This window comes from Oryzias latipes, chromosome 14 (assembly GCF_002234675.1).
Source record: "Oryzias latipes chromosome 14, ASM223467v1".
In the NCBI taxonomy this organism is placed as follows: Eukaryota; Metazoa; Chordata; class Actinopteri; order Beloniformes; family Adrianichthyidae; genus Oryzias; species Oryzias latipes.
Window position 1 is genome coordinate 25,146,103 of NC_019872.2, and position 26,963 is coordinate 25,173,065.

The following is a 26,963-nucleotide window of genomic DNA, read 5'->3' on the forward strand; positions in this document are numbered from 1 at the left end:
GAAAGAATTAAGGCTGTGGGGTTGTGTTAAAACACAGTTCTTTAGTATTTTTGCCTTACATCCAAACTCAATCTCAGTTGTGTACTGTTGTGGATACATTTGCTGAACCACCAGAGACCTTCAGATGTGCAGAGTCCATGTTTTGCTCCAAGGATTTTCTGTTTCACGTTGATCTTGGAGGAGTGCACAAGGTCCTGCCAAGTGCTCTGCTGCATGAAAGGAAGGCTCAGAGAGGCAGAAAAAGCTGTCTTTGAGTCGATGAGCGGCACTTCCTTATCTGTCTGTGTCGAGTAATAAGGCCCGAGTCCTTCATCGTCACACAGAGAACAGGCTGATGGGAGATTTGTGCCAGATGCTGCCTCTGAAAGCAGGTGAACAAGGAGCTCTCATCTCCACTGTGGGGCTGTGTGCTTTCACCGTGTCTCTGTGTGCGCGCCCTTTGATGTCAGTTAGTAGACGGTGTCCCCCAGGTGTTCAACACCACACCAGGACTGCATATTGAGAATCCCTCCTTCCCTTCATCCACACTTAAATTCAAGCTTTTTACACCTTCCACTCTCTCAGGGATTTTTGGTGCCGACTCACATCTTGTACAGAAAGTCTGCAGGAGATGGAAAAAAAATTCCCAAATGCTGGGCTTTTTATCTATTTTTCTCACTAGCAGCTGCAAGATTCTTTTTTTCTATACTTTTTCCAAATCAAAATGCATGACTTTGCACACTCGGTCTTCATATATTCATGTAATTTACAAACATTATAAACGCCTATTGCCTATTTTCATGACCCTAATGCCTGAAATGCAAATAGCTTTTGTGTTATCCGCACAGCTCTAACAATCACCTTGACGTGTCCTAAAAATTGGGGTTTTAAAGAACATTGATAAGAGAGAATTTTTTTGTTCTTAGAGGCTTTCAACCTCATTTCATGCCTCGTTGGGCTTGTGCGGGATTAGGGTGAGTAAATGAGGCTGTTTGGTTGTGTCAGAGGTGATTTGGACTCTTATCAGTGGCAGAGCTGTAGATCTTCTGAAGGCCTAAGCTGACAGCTTTAATGGAAAGGGGAAGCCGGTAATGGTGACCACTTTAGTTAGCATCTCAGGGTATTGTGTGTCTGTCAGAAACACAATGATTGACTTTATGCAAAGGTTGCCCTGGAAGTATCCCCCTCATTATTTCTTTTATTGTCTGAATTGCATTGTGGGAGTTTGTGGGAGTCTGTCTCAGCTTGCTTAAAGTGGAAGGACAGAAATTTGTTGATGATATCTCTTTATTTTGCTTCTCTCTGATAGTTTTAAAGGGTTTAAACTGGGTTTTACCAAATACGTGATGTCAATTAATACATTGTTTGCATGATTAGTATTTATGTTTTACTTAGTTAGGCAACTTTACAAATTTTACAGCTAATATTTGTCTCATAGATTTTCAGCCAGTTCTAACATGACATGTATATGTCTAAGAACTTGAAAACCCTCCCTTTAGTGTTTGGGGAGACTTGCTTTGCTACTCGAACTGTCACAACAATAGATCTTGTTTGAAGTTGCCTTTTAAAATCTGTTTTCAGGAAAGCATAAAGCTCCCTGACACAATCTTTTTATCCATGGACCTTTGTGGATGCTAGTAACATGAAACAGAATCAGTGTAACCCCTCAGGAGATGACGGACACGTCCAAATCACGTGACACATTTTCAAGGGCATTTCTGGACATTTAAAAATGCACTGATTGCCAATTTCTATGAAGTGATATTTCTACCACTATGTTGCAATCAAAAGTCACAGTTTTAAAATCATAATTTCGTAAATTCCAAACAAAATGTTCCCTTTTAAAAACAACCTCTCAAAGGTGCAAAACAGAAAATATTACATTTTTGCTTTTAAAATCTTTTTATTTGCCTTAAAAATGCATTTTTGCATTTGCAGCACAAGGGTTTTTAGATGCAATGTCTCTCTTCTCAGAAGCTTTCGTTTCACAAGTTCACAAGTTTCAGTTTAGTGTGACATATGTGGCACCAAACAGACTGCTGATTGGTCTAGATTCTATCCAATCGAATTGCTGTATTTATCTAAAGTGGTGTCTGCTACTGAGGTTTTGAAGCTGAACCAGCTTTTTTACCTTTGATTTTGCGTCTTTGGCTGAAGAAAAATTCATTTTAATCATTTAATAAATAATTCATATTTTCCTATAGCATTTATTACATTTTATTTAGTCGGAAATGTACATTTATGGCTGAAGCTGTCCTAAAACCGTAAAATAAACTGTGAAAAGTCTATCTGCTGACATTACACCAAACAGACTTGTGTGATCTTTAAATTCCCCAAAGCAAAATTTTTGTAAGAAGTTGTATTTTCTTTAAGATCTGTTTGTTTAATTTTTTTTAAGAATGGGTTTAAAACACATATCTTATTCTTGAAAACAGTGTATTGATGAATTTTGATTTGATTAGAATTTTGATTTGAAATGGTTTATTTCAAGCAATCAAATAAGAATAATATACAAAAACATTACAATCATCAGTTATACATTCATACAATGACGTATCAAACCTAGGATAATTAGACATATTAATAATTAGATTAACAGCAGTAGTACGTAATGAAAAGAATGATGGCTCACCAAAGTAGACTTAACGTATGGACAACCCGTACGCCAACCTGAGCAAAAAAGAGAAGAAGAAAAAAAGAGGCATTTTTCCTGTGAGTAAATATGTGTTGGCAGATTACGCTGTGTTGCAAAGGGTGTCTTTTTTTCAAGAACTGTTGTGTGCTTTTGTCTAAAGTAAAAATTATTTATGAAAAAATTCTATCTTCTCTTTCAACATTTTATTAATGAAAAAAAACTATAGTTCAGATACAAATCATAATTGCAACTTAATGCAACGACCAGCTGCTGCGGACACAATACGTAACGCTGGTCGCTACACTAAACATAAATAAACACAGAGCCCTGTTTTATTTAGGCTTTGCTGATCTTTCTGGGTTACAGGCCAGAATGGTCGAAGCCTGCAGAATCCTGGTCCAACAAAACACATAGAAAGTCCAAAGTCTGTGCCTGCCTCTAAGCACCGTCAATGCGAGGCTAAGACACTTTATTGGATATAATCTAGAAGACCAATCAGCATGAACCCTCTTGTCTGTGATTGGCTGTTTGGTGGGACGTATGTAACACTAACCTGACACGTATGAAAGCAAAAACCAAAGATAGGGAGATGAGAGACAACACATCTGAAAACATTAGTATGCACAAATTAATTTTGAAAGCAAAGAAAAAGATTTTTAGAGCAAAAATTTTATATTTTTATTTGACACTTTGAAAGTTTTATTTTTAAAACTGAACTTTTTGTTTGAAATTTAGGAAACTTTGATTTCAAAACAGTGACTTTTGTTAGCAACGTGGTGGCAGAAATATCACTATACATTTCAACTGGTTTTTAAAGTGGGGGGGTCTCTATTTATGTACTAGTTGGGTTTCGAGACCCACCGAGAGTTTTTTCTACAGCACAAATATGATATTTTTCCAATGGCATTTTTTTCATCTGCTCTTCATTAACGATTTGATGAAAGAAATATTCAGAAATGCAATTTAAAGCTGAATTTCCTTCATCATGAGAAAAATGCAACAAGAAAATGATTAAAAAACAACAAAAGCTTCATTATCAGTTTAACAGAAAAATATCAGAAATGGATTCTGTGGTCCACTTGGTTTGTGATTAAAAAATACACATCATTTTATCTTTAAGCAAAAATTGGTCTGGGTTCTTATGGGTTAAGCACAAATTAAATAAAATTAATTTTAAAAAATTACCATAAAAAGTAAAAGTTTGTAAAAGTAAAGGTTTTCTACAAGCCTAAAAAGCTTTTGGCCATTGTTAGAAAGCCTTTATTGGGAAGATCATCAATAGAAATGTGTTTTATCACAGTTTTGTTAGCTTTTTTCCCTTGTCTTTGACTTTCAGGTGATTTATGATCTGGTTGTGTTCCATCCATCTGTCGTGGGTTTAGTCATTTAAAAAATGCAACGCAACTGGACGCCAATCTTTCCAGGTTTTTTCCGATTCTTCTGTCCACACATTCAAATATGTATGTGTTCTTTTCATTTTTTCTGAAAGATTAGCTCGGTATCATGCAGAAGCAGACACCAGACAGACACAAATGCATGCACAGTCTGGTTATGCTCCACAGATCATGGTCATGTGTGTCTGTAGTCCATGCTGCAGAGTCACAACAGGAACAGATAAAACCAGTCGCAGATTGGCTTTGGAAGTCAAATCCGCAACAACTCCCCCAGCGCTAATCGGATTAGCAGAAAAGTTAGCGGGACGGCCCAGAAGAGAGGCATTTTTTACCCAGATTCTTCTTCTGCAGCGTTCATAATTTGTTTTTGTCCCAAACCTTTTCAAAGTATCTCTGCCACAACAAAAACAACAAACTGCTTTTGACTGCTGTGTGGGATGACCAGTGGGCTGCGTTGTCTCTATGTGGGGGGGTCTTTCACCCAGGTGGGGGAACAATGGTGTGGCCTGAAAGGAGTGGTTGACTGAGCACGGGCTGAGGAAGGGGCGGAGGCAAGGAAAAAGAAATGAGTTGAGAAAATGATTGGTAGTGGTGGTGGTACTGGGGGCACGGGGGGGGGGGGGGGGGGGGGGGGGGCAAGCAGCTGAATGGACAAAGCAGGGTGGCAATTGCTCTCTTAAAGCCGTTTTCATGCTTGGTTTGTTCAAAAAGCAACGTTAAAAACACAAGAAAGGTTCAAGCCCCCGCCTAATTGTTTTTTTTCCTAGAACTAGAGTGCACTCCCTTGTTGTTCTCCTTGGCATCGTTGGCCCAAATCAATATCTGTGAACGCAGTTGACTGGCTGATGGGGGCTCTGGTGGGGGGGTTGACACCATTCACATACTTCTCTGTGGCGTTCAGTATCACTTGTTATTCAAGGAGGCTTGTCCAACCTGGAGCAGAGACCGAAGAGGGAACGATTTATGGGTCGGAGAATGAACGTCCTCAAGAATGAATCCGAAGGCCAACTGCACTTTTTAAAGCCCGGTGGTACACTCCGAGCGCAGCTGCAGAAGAAACAAGTGTTTGTAATTATCAACAAATATGTTGTTGTCTCTAGTTGGTGCAATAGTTCTTTTTAAATTCCATTTGTTTTTCTTTAACATCTGGCTCCATCAGCATCTGTTTAAATTATTAACTGTTTTTGTGTGTTATGGACAATGGTTAAATAAATAATAATCTATTTGAACTTAAAATAGAATTCATATTGATGAAATCAATGAAATACATTTTTGAGCAAATTTATAATAGTAGTAACAACTACTCTGTCTTACATCAATATATAGGACTAAACATTTTGAATTCTTACAATTTTTTTTCGAAATGTTGGTTATTAAGAACAAATTGTAGATTTTACTGTACCTGTTATAATAAAAATCTCTAAGAATCAAGAAAAATCCCACTACGATCTTCTTTTGTGCTTTTTCCAAAGCGATCCCATAGGTCTTTAAATTATGATTACGTCGTTTTTAGCCAAAATAAAAAAATCTGTGCTGTTATTTTTTAACAGTTTCTGCAGAGCGGCAGAAATTCATCAAAAATTGGTCTCTGAACTGTTGGCACAGAGTAAGCCCGCCCCCTTTCCCCTATTAGTTACTGAGAGCTCAGACCAGGGAGCTCAGAGGATTTTCTATGCCAATCATATATGATAGGTCCGTTTCAAACAGCTTTTTTTCGTCTGCTCCTGATTCACAACGATTTGAAAGGTAATTTTTGAGCTTGGTTTTCTTTATCTATATGTCCTCCATCAGGAGAAAAATGCCACGAGATCATGTTAAAACACATGACAAAACTTTTTTATTGGAGTAGATCTTTAAAAGTAGCATCTGAAAGTGTTAATTATTATCAAGACTCTTAGTCCAGGGAATACAGTTACACTATAAGAACACTTGACATTGTAAGAGGCACGAGTGGGAGAGGGGTGCGGAGAGGGGGTGCGGCTGTCCATCATTTAGAGACCATATGAAACAGGAAAAAAACGAGCCTTTTTTGGTGCCATCTTTGTTTTCCCTTGTCACTGTCTGAGTGGGCCTCCCTACATCAGCAGCCAAGTTCAACATGGCAGAAAAAGATCTTGGCGCTCTGAAGCAACAGCTCACTGTCAAACTGGCTAGCCTTCACATGTCTGCATTCCCCCAGTGGTGCCTAGGGAACCGATGCCAAGATGTGGTTTTATGGTTACAATCAGCCAGGCAGGGAGGAGATGAAAATGATGCCATGTGGACAAGAAGCCCTTTCTTCTTTGTTCTGCTAACATGGCAGCTTGTCTTTAGATTGGCTTCAGAGGAGAATCCGACTTCTGCCAAACACAATATAAACAGAATAAAAGTTCGGCTTTAAAACAGTAACGGGAGCCGCAATCAGAAGCACTGATTTAGATGAATGTTGTTTGTTATTCTATATTGTTTCTGTCTCTTCCAGTTTTGGGCAAGGTAAAGCTGACTATGGTCGACAACCTTGAGGTGTACCTGGGTGACTCGGCCTCGATTCCCTGCCACTACAGCTTCACTGACATTGAGAAGGAACCCAGTTTCTTCATGATCCAGTGGTTTGTGGTGAGTAAGATGAAGAAGAAGAACTTACATTGTCTGTCTGAAACTAATCATTCGTGAAGGAAAAACCACCAGTCCTAACAGTCACATGTTTGTTTTTTTTTAGTTCCTAGCGGTACCATCAAACTTTGTGGAAAAAAAAAATGTAGTCTTGGAAATATTTAAAAGAAAGGGATAAACGTTGGTTTTAAAGGATTAAAAAGCTAGACCGGTAGGATTAGATTTAATGGGGTCAGGTCATTGCTCATAATGCTGCTTTATTTATTATAACTTCTTGAGATGTTTCTCTTGCTTTTAATTGAACTCAAACTGCATAGTATTTTCAATAAATCTGTAATAGTTTATATTTAATCCTTTAACACAGGAGCTTTAGTTTTATTTCTTTCAACTACTGTAACTCTTCAATTGTTTACGCAATTAACTTAATTCCAGCTCATTCTGATGTGGAGAAAAACGGCTTTGCATCGTTCTGCAACACTCATGCCTTAGTCACATACACTCGTATAGGAAGTGACCTGTATGGTTGCCGTGGAGGGTCAAAAATAGGTGAAGTTGCATCTTACAGGGAGTGCGGGTGTGTCTTGCACGTCCTTTGAGGCTCGTAAGGTCACATTAAGAGATGTCATAAAATGGAATGTACCATTCTCGTGAATGTGCTAAGTGTATCATGAAGATTTTGTAAGGATATTGTTAGTCAGACGCACTATGACATATAGATGATTCTGTTGTATGGTGTCTTTACACAATTTAGTCGTTAATGTCACAAGGCAGACGGCTGGATCCAAATGCAGCAGGTCTATTAGCTCAACTAAGATTCCACAAAGCTAAATCAGAGTCAGGCGGGCAGGGGTTGACAACAGGCATAAGATCATCAGAGGAGAGACAGGGTAGTCAGGATTCAGGCGAGAGTCAAGGCAGACTGCAGGCAAACAGAGTCAGATACAGGGTCAGGAGACAGAAGATCAGGTCCAACGACAGAGTTTTTATTTCATGCGACTTTTCATTGAATGCGGTCGTTGGGCACGTTTCCGTTAACGTAGCATGACTCCCCCTTGCATGTTGTGACTAATGCACTAGGTTAGTATTGTGTTGCGTTTTGGTCCAAAGCCAACATGCAAAGCTGCCTTTTACTGTGTCCGAATCAGCTGATTCACATTGATTTTGTAATCGGTTGAAGAGTTATATGTCAGAGAGTATGTATTTAGATGTAGCTGGCTCTGGTGTTAAAGGGTTAACAGGAAACCATTAACCATTGAGAATTTTTCGAGCATATAACAATCAAGGCTGCAAATTCTGGTTTCGGAAGAATAACAGCGCTGTTGACCATCTGTAGAAAGCGGCAGGAAACGGCACACGAGTGCGCATCTACTACGCTGACGTGTCTCAGCAAGTGATTGACAACAACACAGATTACAGCGGTCGCATCGAGGTGAAGTTGGAAGAGAAGGAAGCCATCCTGGTGATCCGGAAGGTGCAGCTCTCTGACGAGAGGGAGTTCTTCTGCCAGGTTAATGGACTGGCTGCTGGGACTAATGAGAGCAGGACCAACCTCCGTGTCTTTCGTAAGGATATCGTTTGAACAAACCTTTTAGTTTATTCCTTTTTCAAAAAAAAAAAAAGTCTATGTTTAATAGTTGCATTACTTGGGATGTTCTTGCTGTTTCAGATCCACCAGAGTCTCCAGTCATTGAAGGTGCCCTTACTGGAATATCTGTGACGAAACAAGGTCTCTCTAAGGTGGATCGATCTGTTTTTGTTGTTGTTGTTGACATTGTTAACCAAAAATTGTTTGTGCTGTCAGATTTTTGCTGTATTTCTTCTCTCTAATGGTATTTATCGTTCAGTCTCTGTGAGTTTTTTTTCATTGTGATCTTCTGCTCCAGGTGGCTTCATGTGAGGTTCGGAATGGCTTCCCCAAGCCCAACATCACATGGTACAAGAATGAAAAGTATTTAACACCTGTCCCAGACAGTAAGTACACCCCATTTATTGTATGTAAAAGTGTTTTTATGCATTTACCAGGAGAAGTTAGGAGTTATTAACATAACTCTTCAAGTGTTTACACAATTAGCACATTTCCAGCTGATTCTGAAGCAGACAAAAGCAGTCTTATGCTGATATGCAGCACTCTACAGTAGTTAAGAGCTTCTGCAATCAACGTGAAACAAATGATTCTGTTGCTGACAATGGTGGCTTTGCAACTCACTAACATAAGGGGTTGAATATTGGTTCAAAGGCGATACAGTAAGGTAGGGGGGGCTGGTGAGCGTGAATGACCCAAGACACAGAGACACACACGATTACAGGGCAAAGGATTTAATCAACAAACAAAAGGTGCTGCTAAGCAGGAAAACAAAACTAAAACTCACTGTGGGCATAGCATAAACACATGGCAGAAGGGAGACGGTAATTGACCAGCACAAGAGGAAGGCAGACACAAGACTTATATACAAACAGGAATGACAAGACGCAGGTGAACATGATCAGAAGAGATTGGGACCAGGGAAGTAAAACTCAAAAGCATGACAAAACAGGAAACCTTTCAAAATAAAACAGGAAACAGAACTCAAACATGACAGAACAAGAAAGAAAGCAAAAACCAATACAAAGAAACCCAAACCATGACAGATACGAGAAGTCGCCTTTCGCTGCATCAGGACCAGCTGCTTCGTGTTGAGTGCATAAACTGCTGAACAGTTATAGTAGGTCAAAGACCATGTGTTAAGTGCCGCCAGCAACATCTCCAGTGTTAAAGGGTTCAATCTTAGCACATTGGTGCTATTACTCTGCTTGTGGAACACATAAATGATGCTTCAAATAATTTACTTCTGTTACAGACTTGTGCTACTGTTCTGGTAGTATCAGGCTTCATGCAGATGCTTTAAAATCTTTTTAAAGCCTTAACTTTAAAGACCCACTCTAATTAAAATTGTGTTTTGAGTGGGTTTAACGCGTTTTCTCATAATGGAGGACATATATAAAAGAAAGAAAGATTTAAACGCTTTAATAATAGGTAAAAATTTGATTAGAGTGGGACTATAATATTGTGTTTTAAAGGTGATATAGTGCTAATATATGATAAGAACTTTTTAATGACTTTCCAATAGTTTTGGACAAAATACTGAATGTTTTTCTAAATTAACGTACAGACAGCACTTTACCTAGTTTCTCATCCAGAGAAACTAGGTAAAAGTTTTCAACAGTACTTTAAAAATGAGCTTAGCCCTGGAGGACCAAAGGGGTTAAACCTGACCACTGCTTTTTTTTGTTTAATTCTATTGATTTTTTTTCCTTCTTCTTTTTTGCTGATAAATCCTGCTACCCAAAATGAAAAAGCAAAACAAGCAAACAAACAAAAAATAAAATAAATGAAAAATTATCTTTAAAAACTCAAAAATGTGTTCTTTGGGGTAACCAAAACACATGTGAAGGTTCAGTGGGTGGCCTAAGGACCCATTAGGCAGCTGGAAATCAAACCATTGACCGTCAGGCGGGGATTAGATGCTAAAATTGATTTTAATATTGCTCTCATGTTTTCATAAACCAAAATGTAATAACGCAGCACCCCTCTACTGACTAGCTTTAAACTCAAAGCTCAAAGTTCATGCTTCTGTTTTAAAATTTCTAATAATAACTCTTATTTGTTTGTGTGTATAAATTTGATTAAATAAAGTATTGTTTCAAATGCTTCTCTACAAACTAATTCAGAAAAAATGATTTGATTTTCTTTCTTAGAGGAGAGGGAACAAAGAGGAAGATAAAATGTATCTCTAATTAACATGTAATTCTAAACCTCAAGGTCTACTTAGCAGAATAGCTTTGCTCCAGTTTTTACTACATACCATGTCTTCTCCATTTTCCAGAGGCAAATATTCTCATTCTGGTGACACGGGAGTCCAGTGGTTTCTACTCTGTCCAGAGCACGCTGGATTACAAGGTGGAGAAAGAGGACAAGAATTCCCTTTTCCTCTGTGAGGTCAGCTTTGCGGTTCCAGGAGCCATCAGGACCACCAACACCCGTGCCATCAACATCACAGTTCATTGTAAGCTACCATGTGCTTGAAATTGTCTCATGATGTGCTTCTTCACAGCTTTTTCCATTTTGGGACACACTTAATTTATTGTTTTATTACTTATTACATTTTAAGTTTTGGGCTCAACCTGAAAGTCGTACGTGCTGATGTCTTTGCAGTACCAAAGAGCAGCCATGTTTGAGCAAAAGAAATGCAAGACAGAAAAAAATCCCAATTTACCTTAAGTTTGTTTGAGTAAATTCTGGTCTTTCTGCAAGACCTGTTCAGAGAATTTAGTATAAAGCTTGCATTTTGATAGTAATACCATGGATTAACTGTAGTACTTGCTTTAAGATCTTACTGCATGATGTTTAATTACCTGGATTTTATTGCTTATGTCCAACCAGTAAGTTGTCTTTCTTTTGTAATCACAATTTTATGCTTTCCTTTGTTTGCATAAAGATTTATTATTATTATTAATTAAGAAAAAAAAGTATATATATAAAGATATATATATATATATATATATATATCTTTATATAATGATTTTTGTGCCATTATTTCATACACAACATTCACTGTTGTGAGCATAAAACTTTAAAATTTTGTGTCTTCAATAAATTAATTTGCACTTGAAATATAAAAATGTACATTAAACTCAAAAATACAATCAAAACTATTTTACTCTTGAAACTTAAAAATATGTTCAATCAACTCGTAGACTAGCTCAAGATTGTCTGCGATTGGAAAAATTTTTGACCAATCAGCATCATCCTTCATGTCTGTGTCTGTGATTGGCTGGCTGTTGTGGCATATTCGTAACGTGGTGATCTGCTCTGTGTCATAAGAGAAGAGAGAGAATTTCTCTCGAGCAGAAATTGTTTTAATTTAACGTATTTTTAGGTTTCAAGAGTAAGATTGTTTTGCTTGCGCGCATTTTGGAGTTTCAGGTGCATTTTACTCCATATTTCTTGTGAAAATGCTCTCCGAATCCAGAAAGAAGTGTTCTTCCCTCTGTGTCACCTTGTAAACATGACCTCCCAAATCTTTTTTAAAGCACAAAAACATTATATAGCCACTCAACAAAGTGATGAAACAAATGCTTTCATAATGGAGACGGAGAGCTCCGTGTGCTGCTGCAGGGCTGTAAATCGGGTAATTAATGGCACCTTTAACCTATTAAGACCCGAGGTAAATTGCCCTCCAGACGGGGGAGCAGAGCCACGCTTGTGCTGAAATAGGTCTTAATCAGTTAAGAAAAGCAATCCTCCTTCACCCTGAAATGACCTGGTTTGTTAGTTTCAAATCTGATTTAACTGGACTGGATTTTTATTGCACGTGTTGCTTTTTTTTATCCATCAACCACTTTGCTAAGAGTATTTTGTCCCAAAAAAGAGCTGGTAATTATTTGAAAAATGCTATATTTTTGTATTACTCACTAAGTACTTTACAGTATTAAGCACTGTTGTGTATTTATATCTTTACTTAACAAAACCTAAGGCTGTTTTGCTGCATTTTCTTTATAAATAGACTTGCTTCGAGTATCTCCCTGTTGATGAATTTTTCATGCTGTTGCTTTTGCTGTTTAAGTTTTTATTTTTTCATACATAGACTCATCATCTAAATCATATTTATTGTTTTTTTTCAGCCTCCCCATTGTTTGTGTCCTTGCTGGAGGTTCTTTTTCTCCATGGTTGACAATAACAGATGTTAAAGCAATCGAGCATTTGTTAGCAGAATATTCATTAAACACCCACGCTGGAAACTCTGCAGTCACAGGTTTCCTGGCAGGTTTCAGTATATTTTATTAAACAAATGTAAATTAGTTGTCGATAAACATTTGAGATTTAAATGCTACAATACTTGAGATGCCACAATATGAAAGGTCTAAGTTTTTTTTTTAGCAATTTCTCTTCCTCTAATGATCTGATTACTGTTGGTCTTTATAATGTATAAAAACTTAATCCAAACACGTAAATTAAGTTGACCCAGAAAGTGATCATGTGATCCTCTTTTGATCTATTGTAAAATCATTCCCAGTGGTCTTTTAATTATGATTGTGCCGTTTTGTGGCAAAATAAAAGAACCTGCGTCGTTTTCTAGGGCATAGTTTCTGCAGAGCGGCAGAAGTTCACTAGAAATTCACCTCTAAGTTGGGGCCGGGACTGTGGGTGCAGAGCAACCCCGTCCCCCATCCCCTCCCTGTTGCTGAGAGATTGGAGCAGAGAGTATGAGGCCCACCTAACATAGTATCTACACCATAAGTGACATTCTATATGTTTGCTCGTGATTTGAATAAAGAAATACTCAGAATTGCAATTTTTAGATTAATTATCTGGATATATGACCTCCATCGTCAGAAAAATGCCACCAGGAAAGGTTAAAAACAGCAAAAACCTAATTTTTATTGGAGTGCACCACAAAATAAGTGGTGTAAATAAAGGAAAAGAATGCTAATCTTAAAGGAAAATCACTAAAAAGTAGTAGAATTGTCTATCCATGCAGCAAGTCATTTTTACTTAACAAGAAATTTTATTTGTTTTATATATAAAATCTAAAAACAAGGAGTTCCACACAAGAAAAGAGGAAAAATAAGCTAAAAAGCTAACTGTTAGAATTACTTCAAAATGAATGTTATCCATCCCAATAATAAGTACTGTTTTGCTATTTCTAAGCAAAAACTTTTTGTTTTTTGAGTTAAGTAGTTTATTTTAAATAGTGACAAAAATGGGTGTAATAAGTGGAAATGACTTTCTAAAAAATTAGAATACATCTTAGTACAAGTTGGCCCAGCTTGACAAAAAATCCTAAAAACCAAAATCTGTTCTTAGAAAATACATTTTTGTTTCCAAAACAATAACAATGAAGTTCAGTTAATTGAATTCTTATCTAACTTCCTTTAAAATTGAACCAAAAATTCTATTCAAGCAATTTCAGTTTTTTTAGTCTTAAATCAAGTTTTTCTATTGTCAAGAGTTTGGAGCAAAAGGATTTTGACTTACTTTAATAAGAATTTTCCTTTATTCTACATCTTAGCTCTTAATGACACAAACAAAAAATCTCGACTGTGCTGATATCGAGAAAAGCTTTGGACGGTGTAGAACATTATGAGTACTAAAACCTGTAAAAATGTCTTGGATGTTCTAAAAACGTGTTTTTTCAGCTTTGCAAGTTTAAAATAATAAAAGAGTGACATAATCGTAATTCTTGTTTTCTGTAGAAGCCAACAAGCTGAGAAGTCAGCGCGTAATGAAAATTCAAAATGAGGTTACCAGCTCCCTGAACAGGTTGGTCTAATTTGTGCATGTGTGTGCAGACCCCACAACCACAATGAAGCTGTGGAAGGAGCTGCCCCAGGGCCTGGTCAAAGAGGGGGATACTGTGAAGCTTGGTTGCCAGGGCGATGGCAACCCCCCGCCTCACGTCATTTTCAACAGAGGACAAGTAAGAATGGGACGGCCTTTCTCACCCTATAGGTCCCAAGGAGAGAATGGGGCGACACACAAGCGAAACGTCGAGAATGTTTTTGATATGCAGAGCTCACAGGGCCTCATGTAGACATGAGTGTGCAAGTTCTATAAGGACCCTGTCGGCCCTGACCCTGCAGATCCAGACTGGGGTCTGGGACCGGAGGCCACACTGACAAGTCTCATTGCTGTGTCAGACACACACTCTTTGTGAGGGGATCACAAAACTCAGCTGACTGCAGTCTGAACCTCTCCTAATTAGGCAGTCATGGACATTGATGTTGGTCATTCTTACAGCCATGAATGATTTTAGAAACAAGTTTAGGGAGGCGGGCCACAAAGGAGTAGTTTTCCACATCATGAGATTTTACTCTCCTGCAAATGACTGAAATCATTAGGTAATCATTAGCAAAATAGCGAAAACAAATGTGATTTAAAACCAAACGAGTTTGGTTTTCTGGTGCTTCACAATACTTTTCTTTTAGGAGACAGTCCCAATGTCTTTGATGTCTGACTTCATATATAGAAACAAATTTCTGGTTATAAATCAAAAAATATTAAATACTCCACAATGTTTGTGGTATCAATGTCAGAACATTTTGCCAAATTGGAAAACCGAAAAGGAAATTTAAGGGGGTTTGGTATTTTTCAAATACCATCAAACAACACGTAAAACCGTGCATATGTAATACCTGAGCCACCTTTTCATACTGTCTGCTTTTGTCTTGACACCTTAGTCACACATTTTAATCCTAGAGAGTCCCATAGCAAATTTGGCCACTGATTTTTTGTGTATTATATTAAAAAAGGATTTTAATTTTTTTTTGTGTTTTTGTTAATTGATGCTGCCTAAAATGAGCAAACAAAAAAAGTTTGTTGAAAATTGTGTTTTTTGTGTTTTTAACACATTTTTAGCATTTTTCTGATGATGGAGGACATATATAAAAAAAAAACTTAGCTCAACATTACATTTTTTAATATTTCTTTATTTAAATTGTTGTGAATCAAGAGCAAAGAAACTTAAAAAGAAACTTATTTATGATATAGACAAAATACGCTCCTTGCTCCGCCCCAATCCAATGCATTCACTTGCAGACAAATAGATCCTTGTACATCTTTACAATTAACAGATGTGATCATGTTTTTTTAGATTTATTGTTTTTTTTAGGTTTTACAATTTTTAACAATTTTATCATTGCACATTTAGTTTTTTGTTAATGACAAATACACTTTGGCAGCAATCACATTTTTATTCCCTGTATTTTTCTAGAGGAGTGTTACAATTTTGATGTATTTTTATATTTCTTTTAGTTGTTAATTTTAACGTATGACTGTTTCACATACCTGGAAGTTCTTTTTTTTAATTTCACTGTTTTAGGGACAATTAATATATATCTATATATCTATTTTTGTTTTCCTCGTCTGAGCAGGCATCTGCCTCAATAGCTGGATAGGCGGCTGGATAGCTCCAATATTGCTCACCATTTTTGTTGAACTGCTAATGTTAGGTTGAGATTGTGAAGTTGTAAGCTAGCGGGAGAGTGTAAACAGAGAGCTCTCAGCTAAGGGTGACATGAAGGAGGTACTTTTTCTGTGCCAAAAGTCCGGCCCGCAACTCAAAGGTGAATTTTTAAAGAACTCCTGCTGCTATGTCCTAGAAAACAACACGGGGTTTTGTTTTGTTTCTTTGTTTTTGGCTAAAAACTACATAATTATAATTAAAAGACCACTGGGAACACTTTGAAAATAGATGAAAAGATGATCGGAGTGGGACTTGAAAAGTCTTGCAGAACGTTTTTCTCTGGGTCTCTAGGGTTATTTCTGGACTTTGTTAACATTTTCTTCTGCACAGAAGTCAATATGAAAACACATTTCATATTTTTTACCCATTAAATGAATGTAATTAATCTAAAATGTCTGTGTCTGTTGTAGGAGCCAAATAAGGTTTTAAACAGCAGTGGAAACATCTTGACCCTGACATCAGTTTCGCGTAAGGACAGCGGCGTTTACACGTGCCGACCTTTGGGCGTGGACGAGAGCAGCAAGGTCAAAGGAGAGATGGAGCTGGCAGTGCACTGTAAGAAAAAACACACAGAAAACAGGATCGTTAACAATATAGTCATTGTTTTTATTTTTTTTATTTTATTTACTTATGATTCCAAATAAGGAGGTTGAATCTTGCAGATCTGCAGATGTGTTCTTCAAAAGTAGCTCTCCAACTTTACACTTGTGCATCTGCTTTTCAGCTTTTCCTGCACTTCGGTGACCAGTAGCTAAAGACCTAATACTAGTATATTTTTACTTAAGCATCTTAGACAAATCTATCATTTCTTTTAATGAGACCCAGTTAAATGTTTGTGTTTAAACTGGCTTCATCTAACTCTAACTTTGCTTGTGTACGGCCTTGTGACCAAACATCTTTGTTCTTTGTTGTTGCTGCAGACTTGGACCCAGCATTCGTGGTGCCGAAAGACTCTGAGATGATGCTCAGAGGGGAGGAGCTGACTGCCACTTGCAACGCTCTGTCCTCCCTCCCAACATCCACTGTCTGGTACAAGGTATATATCAAATTAAAAGCATGTTGGCTTCTATTGGAGGAGTCGTCACTTTTTAAATCCCTTTAGACAAAAGAACTGTGTCAAGTTGAACAATTTCCTACTAACAGGAATTTGACAATAATTCTTCTTTTTAAACAACACTTGTCAAGCCTTTATAGATTTTCTGCTTTTCTGTTTCAGATTATGGTGTCATACTCTTTTAAATAAAGGGTTTCCCTGACACACTTTTATAATAAACTAAACTTTTTTCCTCTAAATATTTCAAATTTCATTTTGTTTTACCACTTTTTCCAACGTTTTTTCGTACGTTTTTTGATGTGCAACTTCTTCAGTTGTGGTTTGACTGCAAATTCTTGATTTTTTTATTTCATATTTACTGAATAATTTGGCGTATAAGGACGCATCATGTCAGTGAGCATCTTATTGTTATTCTGGCTGCTATTGGAGAATAAACATACATACAAATATTGGTAAATTTAATTTAGGCGATGAAAAAAGATGAATAACCAGTACTTCCAGTAACATGAAATAATCGCTGTTAGCATTAAGGGCAGAGCAAGCCGCTGTTCAATTAACCCTTTAACACCGGAGTGTTGACAGGAACTAATACTCTCTCGTTGAACTACCACACCTCTTTGTCTATTTGCGCTATCAAAGTAATTCTAACATATTTTGAAAGCTGAGAAATGCAACTAAACGTGGATATGCAACACTTTTAGGTAGAGTGTAGAGAGTTGATAGAAAAAAAATGTTTTTCGCTGTTTTTTTTGAATTTTTGTAGTAAAAGAAAGTGTAAAAAAATGTTGAGGCTTTCAACCAGAAAGAGCAGAACTCCTGCCAGTTAGTTGGAGGAGGAAGATGAGATAGAAAAAAAGGATAAGACAGAGGGTGGACCTTCATCCAAGATGTAGTAAAGTAAATCGGTGCCTATGATAAGATTTAACACAATAACACTGTTTCTATTCTACTACTAATTTTTTGTGTTTACCTTTTTGTATTGTTACAAATCTGTTCTCACAAATACTAGGATTTGTTTTACTGGGTTTTGTTTTACATTGCCTCTGTTATACATATGATTGTTGTTATTTCACACATGTTAAGCATCTAAAACATAAAAAAATGACCATTTCTTGAGTGACTATAGAAGTTAAATTTTGTTATAGTTAAAATTTGTCTTTTGGTGCGTGCAGGATCGGAAAAAGGTGGGACAGGGGCACACTTTGCATCTGACTGATGCCTCCTATCAAACAAGTGGAGAGTACAAATGTGAGGTGACCGTTCCCTCCCTGCCCGCCCTGCGTACCAGCGGCTCTGTTCACATCATCGTCCAAGGTCAGTCCGCTTCTGCTGCAGTTCAACCATCTGTCTTCACTTCCTTATTGAATTAGATTTCCTCTCAGATAAACCACGTGTGTGTTAAGAAAACAGGAACATTTTCTTCTTAGTAAAAACGCAAAATAATATTAAAATAATTTTTTAGATCTTTATTGTTTTTTTTTTTTTGGGTTGTCTAAAGTGAAATTGAGAAAGAGACCAATGGAGACTTTCTGTGAAAGAGGTGAAAAAGGTGAAAGTAAAGGAGGGGGGGGCAACAGTTAAAGTCCGTGTCACACAGCCACTGTGTACATTTTATGCATTTTCCACTTAAGAGATTTTGGTGTTTCGTGAAACCTACATGATATATGCGATTCATAAGTGTTTTTTGCGTTCGTCATTCATCGTAGTGCGCATATGTCCATTGAGGGTTTCGGCCATCAGGTCTTTACAGGAATTCAGTTTTGAGCTGTTCAAAATTTTTGGTTGGTTGAGACTTACGCAGTTTACGTGTATTTTACATAGTTTATATGCATTTGTTATGCAAATCGTAAGTGGTTGTGCGTGGTTTTTGCAAGATGCATACACAAATTTGTGGCTTTCTATGACTGTTCCACATATGTCTAACATACGTTTTGCCACATGTACGACCGATGTGTAACTTTTATATCCCGTATACAGCGCTCATGTAATGTTAAAATTACGTTATTGACACACATCACTAACGGATTTCAGAAAAACAGCGTAATAATCATGCATGGTACATGTTCTACTGTTTGTTTATTCTTCTACGGTTTTAACATGGTTCATTTGCGATACATTTGTGAATTTTTCCATAAAGATTGCAACTTTTCTCCGTTTCTCAACATATATTATTTACACATGACCAATTTTTATCTGTGCCATTTGCATAAAAATGTATGAAGTGTTTGTAAAACACTGCAGAACATCCACTGATCACGTGTTTTATTCTTCACGTTTGTTGGATAAACAGAATGCAACAATTCACAGCACTGAAATTGAAAATCTGACACAAGACTGCACTCTTAGGCCCTTTTAACATTTTTACTGAACTTTTTTAATAAATACAGCTCAAAGTACTTCATTAAAAAAACAGGAAAACCCCGATAATCATTTTTGTGATTAAAGAAGAAGAAAAAACAAAACAAAAAATCTCTAAAAACATATTTATCCCCTCAAAAAACTAAACAAGACAAATAGATTCATTTTTTGAAGATGGGTTTTTAGTCTCAAAATAAATAATTTCTGTCGTAGCACTAAACTGGTTCCCGCAGCCACATCTTTATGTAACAAATAAGTGAAATAGAACATGTTAAGTTGGTATGTTTGAACAATTGTTTTCCTCTAAAGCTTTGGTTATCCGGGTTAATGCCATGCTTTCTGCATGCAATAAATGCATTGATTATGGAGATTGACTCACCTGGTTATGGTTATACTGATGGCTCTAAATGTGCACTTTTAGGCAGCCCTGAGATGGAAGGAGGAGAGCAGGAGGTGCAGCTGGAGGAAGCTGTGGGCAGGACCGTGAACCTGAGCTGTAAGGCTGTGGGTCATCCTCGGCCCAGTATCTCCTGGACCATTGCTGGCAGCCAGGTATTCCATTTTAATCGGAGCTGGAGCAGCATGCTGTTTAATTCCTAATGTTCCTGTAAAATGGAAACTATCTCTAGTTGCACTGATCCTTAAACCCAGATTTTAGCAGAAACTGAGGCTGGCCAGGAGTAATCATTTCTTAATCAAAACAAACTGAAAGTAAATAAAATTAAATTATTTTAACGCAGTCCAAGTAGAATAGGTCTTAGTACACATAGATTTTACGTTAAAGTACCTTAAAGTGTTTTGAATCAAAAGAGATTTATGATAGTTTTATTGTTTACTATTATCATAAATTTGAATCTATTTTTGGAACAGAAATTTTAACATTTTAGTGCGCATGCATCTTATTTATAGTTATTTTCACTAAAGAAATTAAGAAACTTGGCAAATTTTTGCATTTGATTAAACCAAGTAAAGGAAATGTTCAAATCTGTTTTTGTAATATTTATGGATAAAGATGCAGAATCCCCCAATTATTTCTCTTTAGTTTTCTTAGCAATATACCAAGAGAGTAAAATGTGCATAAAACTACAGTTTGACATTCAGCGTTTGACATTGTGTCTCCACAGAGCTGGAAGGAGATTGTGAACCAAGCACATGAGGACTCCGTAAACAGCGTGGTGTCCATCGAGGTCACCTCGGACGTCAGCGCCACCTGCAATGCTTCCAACGACATGGGCACCGAAGCCAAAATCTACCACATCAAAGCCAGTAAGAGCAGCTTTTTCCTTTAACATGAAAAAATCTTTGTAGTTTAAATAATACATGGTTTTTAGTTGTTGAAGCTCCTTTGATGTGTTGAAGAGTCCATCTGATTCTTCAGTCTTGGAGCCTTTTTCTATTCCAGTCGACCTCTCGTACTGTGACATGACTGTAACTGAAGGTGTCACGGATTTTGCACTAAAGTCTGGCTCCTGGTTAATTAGGGAAAATGTGCTTAGTTAAAAAGAAAATAAAAGAGGAAGAGGAAGTTCTGTGAGCTTGAAACTTTGCCTTTGAAGCCTAAATTAATGGCAGTAATTGGCTCCTTGAGCTTCCTGCTCTTTAGCTTTTAGCTTTTCTGCTGCTCTTTAGTTGCTTCATATTTTTGAGGAAAAATAAAAACAACATTTTTTAGATCACTGGTCTAATTTACAACAAAGTATTAAGGCCACCATAAAAGAATAAAGTAAATATATGATAGTAAAGTAAATAGTCAAAAAAAATCACAATTTTACGAGAAGAAAGTTGTAAAATTATGAGAATATAGTCCTACAATCTAAAAAAATTTCAACATTTTACTAGAATAAAATTATAAACTATTTAAAAACTTTTATTTGACAAGGAAAAAGTTGTGTATTTTCACAATGTGGAATCCTTAAAAGTCTTAAAATGTATTTTTATTTGGCTTCATACCAGTATCCCAGACGAGCCCCCAATCGTTACAAACACAAGTCCACTACACACATCAGGACGCAATAAAGTAACCAACATGGGAATACTGAGGATTTCGCTGAAAAAACAGTACCCAACAACCCATTTAGGTTCACAAGTTTAGTTGCATAGCTAGACAACGGCAGCCTCCTTCACAGCGTAGCTTCTTCTTCTATCAAATTCAGCTTCTCCTGACATTCAGCTGTCCAGGTGACATCCCATCAATCAGCTGTCCCACCTCTCAGCTGATCGAGTGGCTGAAAGAGAGAACAGAAAAACAAACAGAAAGAAACGGGAAGAACTGGAGGGCTGTAACAGTTTTTTAAACTACTTAAATCATTTTTTAAATTCCAGATAAGGGAGTCATAATTTCTCTAGCCTCAAACACCGGATGTAATCTTTAGTTGTCAATGAAAACAAAGAAGAATTTACAGGAACTAGCCAACAGTTGGAATGGCATAGTGAACATGGAAGGAGAAATCAATTCAAAGGTTAGAACAGTTGTTGCTGTTAAAGTGGTTTCTGAAAATTCCTGTGAAGTTTTATACATTTGCTCCTAAATTATGTTAAAAGTGGGTGTATTCAGGGTGTATTTCTAAGAGTTAATTCAGACTGGAAACATTTGGTTCACTCAAAGTGAACCAGAGTTTGTTTCCTTCGATAATCTGGACCAAATTTTCAGTCTGGATACACCCAAGCGGACCCTGGTCTGGGACCAGGAAGAACTCTGAGCCATCTTTGGAGGTGGTCTCGGTTCGTTTCCAATCGTCCTGAGCTTTGGTACACTCTGAGTTTTCTTCAGTCTAATTAGGCTCTAATTAGAGCGGAACAACTCGACCAAATGCCCACCGTAGCTGGGCATTAGCAGGAACATAGAAGGAAGGAAGCAACCAATGAGCCACGGAGAAATGTGGAGAAACAATGAGACACAGCAGGAACTGGCTAACAGTTGAAATGTGGTTGGATGAATGCAGGCTCATTAAAACAACTTTTAACGTGACAAACATTGCTTCTTTTACTGTTTTCACGACAAGCTATATGTCGTAAGCACTTATCAGCGTACCTTCTTAGCCGTCGTCTCCTTAGTAAACGCCTTGCAGCACGCCTCCGCTGTGCCAGAGCAGCAAGTAAAATGTGTTGTACTTGATGTTGATACAGACGATCAAAATTAGTCAGTGAAATATAAATTTTGAATCAGTTTACTATCTCAAAAAAGGTTGTAAAAGTGCAGGACTTCCAATATTGGTTCTCTGGTTGCTTTGCCCCGCCCTCGTAATTCCTGGCAAATGACTGAGGAGATCTTCAGTCACATGCTTTTGAAAGTTCTGCTTGAAAGACACTGAATACAGACTAAGCGCTAGGTTCAGGACTCGATCCGGACCAAATTAAACCCACTTGATTTGGACCAAAAATAAACGGACTTGTTCCGGACCGAGTCAGTCTGAGTTTATCCAAAGACATCTTTGAAAAGTCACACATTTAACTTTTAACGTTTAACTTTTCCAAATTGTGTACAAGTCCTGCAATAGAAATCCAGATTCCCTCCTAAAAACTGCTGTGTCATGCAAAGCTGTCATCAGCTTCAAAGACAGATTTCTAAGAGACGATGGAGTCATTGTGAGTTAAACACCCAAAGGACAGTTCAGGGTTACTCAGCAGCTCATTTTTGCTTTTGACCGTTCTACTTGTAATCGTTTTTAAAAATCTTTCAAACCAACCTTTTTTTTCCCCAAAAATAAACTTTCTTTATACTAAACCGATTATTTTAGATCATTCCATCTGTGTTTGAATGTTTTTTATTAGGCATTTCTCCTGACTTTTCTTTTTTCCATTGTCACAGATCCCAGGATCATGAAATTTCCCGGTAAGTTGATTTTTTTTGTGTTCACACTTTTTACTAAATCCTTTGTGTGACAACGAAGGGTTACATGCATTATTTACAGATATTCCACCCTGAGACTGTCTCTGGTTTTCTGGCAGATCTTTGAGATAGCCTGTGGGCTTATTGAATATTCTGTTTGAGTTAGAGTGAAAAAATCTTGGCAACAGCAAATTCAAGTTCAAAAATAGTCAAATACTATAGGCTTCTGTGGTAAAAAGGCATTTGCTTAGGCCAATTTTTCAAAGCAAAGCAGACTAACAGACGCTTTTCTGGATAAAATAAAGCAGGACATGTATCTGGAAACATCAATAAAGGTGCATTGTCATTAAAAAATGCTTTTGTGCTTGTAAATCTTTGTCTTCCAAACCGCAGTGAGGAAAGCTTTAAAAGTAAACGCAGAGGTAAGAGCTCACAACAAATAAATGCATTTTAATGCCTCTCTAGTTGTTTACTGAGGTTGTAAACAGCTTAAGTCAGAGTGAATTACATCACCAGCACTTAGCCTGATAAAGCTTTAGTGTTTATCACAGTTTTTACAGAGTTGGCATTATCGCACCCTAAAGTGGAGGATTCCATTCAGAAAAAATTAAAAATGAAGTAAAAATTCTATTTTTGTACGTTTTATGTTTAGTTTAGAGAAAGAAAAAAAACTAAGAGATTTAGCCAAAACAGAACCTATAAATATCATTTGTCTTCCACCCATCTGAAAACCCTTCTTATTTGCTTTGTTCTGACTTCTTGAGAGCTTTTAACTACTCTGACAGTCTTATCTTCGGGGCTTACATTCAGAGACATTTCCTGTCACAACCTGATGTGAGCATCCGCCTGCAGCTGGGCATGCATGTGCAAGTCAGAAGGATGGAGCTACAATGACTAACTTCAGTTCTTAAAAAACAGCTGAGATGAATCATATTGTGAACAGGTTAGGTGCAGACTTTGCTATCTTATTGTATTAGTCCGTTTTAGAAAGTTTGACCTGTCAATGTGTAATCAGCTTCAAACTGCAAGTCACGCAACTGAAGGGATTCATACCAGCTTAAAGATTCATTTCTTCAGAGTCGAGTTTGAAGACACGATAGATAGATAGATAGATAGATAGATAGATAGATAGATAGATAGATAGATAGATAGATAGATAGATAGATAGATAGATAGATAGATAGATAGATAGATAGATAGATAGATAGATAGATAGATAGATAGATAGATAGATAGATAGATAGATAGATAGATAGATAGATAGAAAGAATTTATTCCAGACTCATGGTCCAATCAGTAAAAAGGAGTACACAGACCCACTACATTTAAAAAATACACAGTGTGAAGAATACACAAGTTGAGGTACAGTGTATGGTTACAGTTAATAAAAAAGTAGTTTGATCACACCAACAAGCACGATATTCTCCCTGAGATGTTTGTTTTCTCTGGGCTTTCATTTTTACATTTTAGGATCCCTTTAAAAGAAGTTTATTTTTTTTCATTTATGGTTACACTCCTCGTCTATATTGTACGAATACTCAATCATGTGTTAAATGTTTATTTGTTTTACTGGTCTTTTCTGGGTTTTGGATAAAGATGTCCAGATTCCAGATCAGGTAGTTTCAGACTCGATCGGAAACAGACGTTGAATCCCGATATTTAATTTATTCTCATTATAATGATCAGCAAACACTATTTTTCAAGCTTGTTTTCACACATGAATACTGTACTAGAAGTCTACATATCGGGTACGGATCACGACTTTTTATTGCCGTAAGGCACAGCAATACTAGTTTGAGCAGGAGGCGCAATAAAAACGGTTTGGTAAAGTTAGCAAGATGCTCACAGGTTCGGACTTCAGGGTTAAAAAACTCTTTTAATAAACGTTTAACAGCAAGTGCCTCTGTTGGTATATTTAACGCAAACAACGACCTTTAAAGGCAATTCAAAAAAGATTCCATTTTTTTTGTTTTTGTTTAATATTAATGAGAATGCTCCCGACAGAGACGGTTGCCAAGTGCAAGCTCCAGGAAAAAATAATCCAAACGAATAAATGGTTCCATCGATATTAGCTAGTCATGGATACTCATCACCATCTTCATGCTACAACAAAACATTTGGAAGAAAGTCATTGTTTTTATTTTTAAGAGTGTTTATTGGAGATATGAATCCCATGAGATAGAAAATGTTCAAGAGTTCTGAAGATCTTAAAGCTACAGTCATTAAACCTTCTCACTTGTCTCTGGTTAACTGTTAACTTTTCTAGATGATAGTTACACATTTTTGCTCGATTGTTTAAGGTACTTCACAGAAGTTCTCTGTTTAAGTGTGTAAGGATAAAAGAAGGTTAATGAAATAACAATAGGGGAAAACCTGGATCTGTTTTTTTATTTTTGAATGTATCAGTACACATAGATCAGAACTCGGTACCAGCTGATTCTCAAAATCAAATGAACCGGGTCGGGGCAGAGAAATCCTGATCGGGACATCCCTAGTTTCAAAGGGGTTCCAGGATTTAACCTTGGGGGGGTAAAAAAAACAATCCCTTGAAGTTGGTAACATTTGTTGATAGCAAGTGCTGGGGTGCCACAAAGTTAAAATATTTTCAGAATCTCTGTTGTATCATTTTATGCTTTTCTTTATTTTTTCAACCAAGTTACGGGATAAAAGCTAAATTGGAGTTGGTATTGTAACGTCTTCTTTTTCATTTAAGTTGGTAAAAAAAACTGCAGAACATCCACTGATCATGTTTAGCCTTCATGCACAGCACAGAAATAAAAAATCTGTCACTAAAACTGCTCTCTTAAGCCCTTTTTTATTTTATTTTTCAATTTATATTTTATGCAATAAAAAGTCATTTGTGCATTCATTTTGTTGAAACCAAAATTAAAAAACCGTCTTTTAAAACAAAGTTTTGACTGTGTTTACATGAAGCCATTACAACCACCAACTGGTGACTTCAGGTTCAACTTTTCGATTTCCATTCTCAAATATCCTCTAACTGGAATATGTCACCATGGCAGCACATGCTGGTAACCTAATCTGCTTCTTCAGAGCAGGCTAGGGTTGAGATATGAGGGTGGCTTAAAAAAAACAGCCTCTCAAACTATCTGTTCTGTCAAAAGTTTAAGATAAACTTGCCTAAATGCTTTCCATCACAAGATCAATTGCTTGTTTAAAATAATTATGATGAATGTTCCCATAATGTTTTAGGGCAGTGTTTTTCAACCTTTTTTGAGCCAAGGCACACTTTATCCTTGACCAAAGTTCCGCGGCACACCAGCATCTAAAAATGAAAAAAGGAGAAACTCTATAGTCTGTATTGATGGACAGTCCCTCCACAATCTCACGTGCATTTTGTGATAATTGTGGCAGAAAAAGCTGGAAGTTGCATAAAACTAATAAAAGTTAAGTTCGTTTTCCGTAATAATTTTCAACTAAATTATCTGAAAATTTACCCTGGTAGTTGTTTTTTCCCTCTAGTTTATTAACACGCAATTTTATGTAACTTCACAAAAAACTAATATATTCTTTCTAAATAGTGATTTATTTGTTAAATATTGTTTTCAATGTTGGTGCAAAGGCAACTGTAATTTTTGAACAGTTATATGATCACAATATGTTTGATAAATTTGACACAAAAAGACTAACATTATATTTATGTTTTCTGTAGCTACACAAAAAGTGAACAGGTTGAAGTTTTATTGGTTTTTCTTTTGTTTTAATAAAAAATGAAGTCTTTGAAAACTTTAACAATTTTTTTTTAATTTCTTTTTAGATGATTAAAATGTTTCAACTTAGTTTAATTGTGTCTGTAGGCCACTTCACCTTAATCCTGTTTTTTAAATGTTGATATTACTTCTTCTAAAGTTTAACATATAAAATAATCCAGACGTTATTAGAAAAGTGTTTCAGTTAGAAAAATGACTTGGACCAAACTCTGGGATGTTTGGCTGTTAATAAACTCAAACATTCAAGGAGAACTAAACTGTTGACCTATGATTTCATCAAGAAGATTGAAAACCTGTTTGATGTGAGACGCTGTCACTTTAACCCAATGCATCATGGGAGATGCAGTATGAAGGCAGAATGACTAGCATCTCTGAGCTTCATTGTTTTG

The 26,963-nt window shown here is 36.8% G+C and overlaps 1 protein-coding gene across 1 annotated transcript in view; it reads left to right on the top strand.

Annotated features, from left to right (window-relative positions):
• The window catches only part of LOC101163511 (cell surface glycoprotein MUC18), a 67,010-nt gene that overhangs the window by 31,928 nt on the left and 8,119 nt on the right, over positions 1–26,963 (top strand). The window contains exons 2-13 of the mRNA XM_023962439.1: positions 6,470–6,603; positions 7,934–8,162; positions 8,267–8,337; positions 8,484–8,571; positions 10,464–10,643; positions 13,930–14,057; positions 16,013–16,157; positions 16,523–16,638; positions 17,829–17,970; positions 19,436–19,566; positions 20,139–20,280; positions 22,823–22,846. Of these exons, the coding sequence (XP_023818207.1) occupies positions 6,470–6,603; positions 7,934–8,162; positions 8,267–8,337; positions 8,484–8,571; positions 10,464–10,643; positions 13,930–14,057; positions 16,013–16,157; positions 16,523–16,638; positions 17,829–17,970; positions 19,436–19,566; positions 20,139–20,280; positions 22,823–22,846 (1,530 nt within the window). The remainder of the gene's footprint in view (positions 1–6,469; positions 6,604–7,933; positions 8,163–8,266; positions 8,338–8,483; positions 8,572–10,463; positions 10,644–13,929; positions 14,058–16,012; positions 16,158–16,522; positions 16,639–17,828; positions 17,971–19,435; positions 19,567–20,138; positions 20,281–22,822; positions 22,847–26,963) is intronic.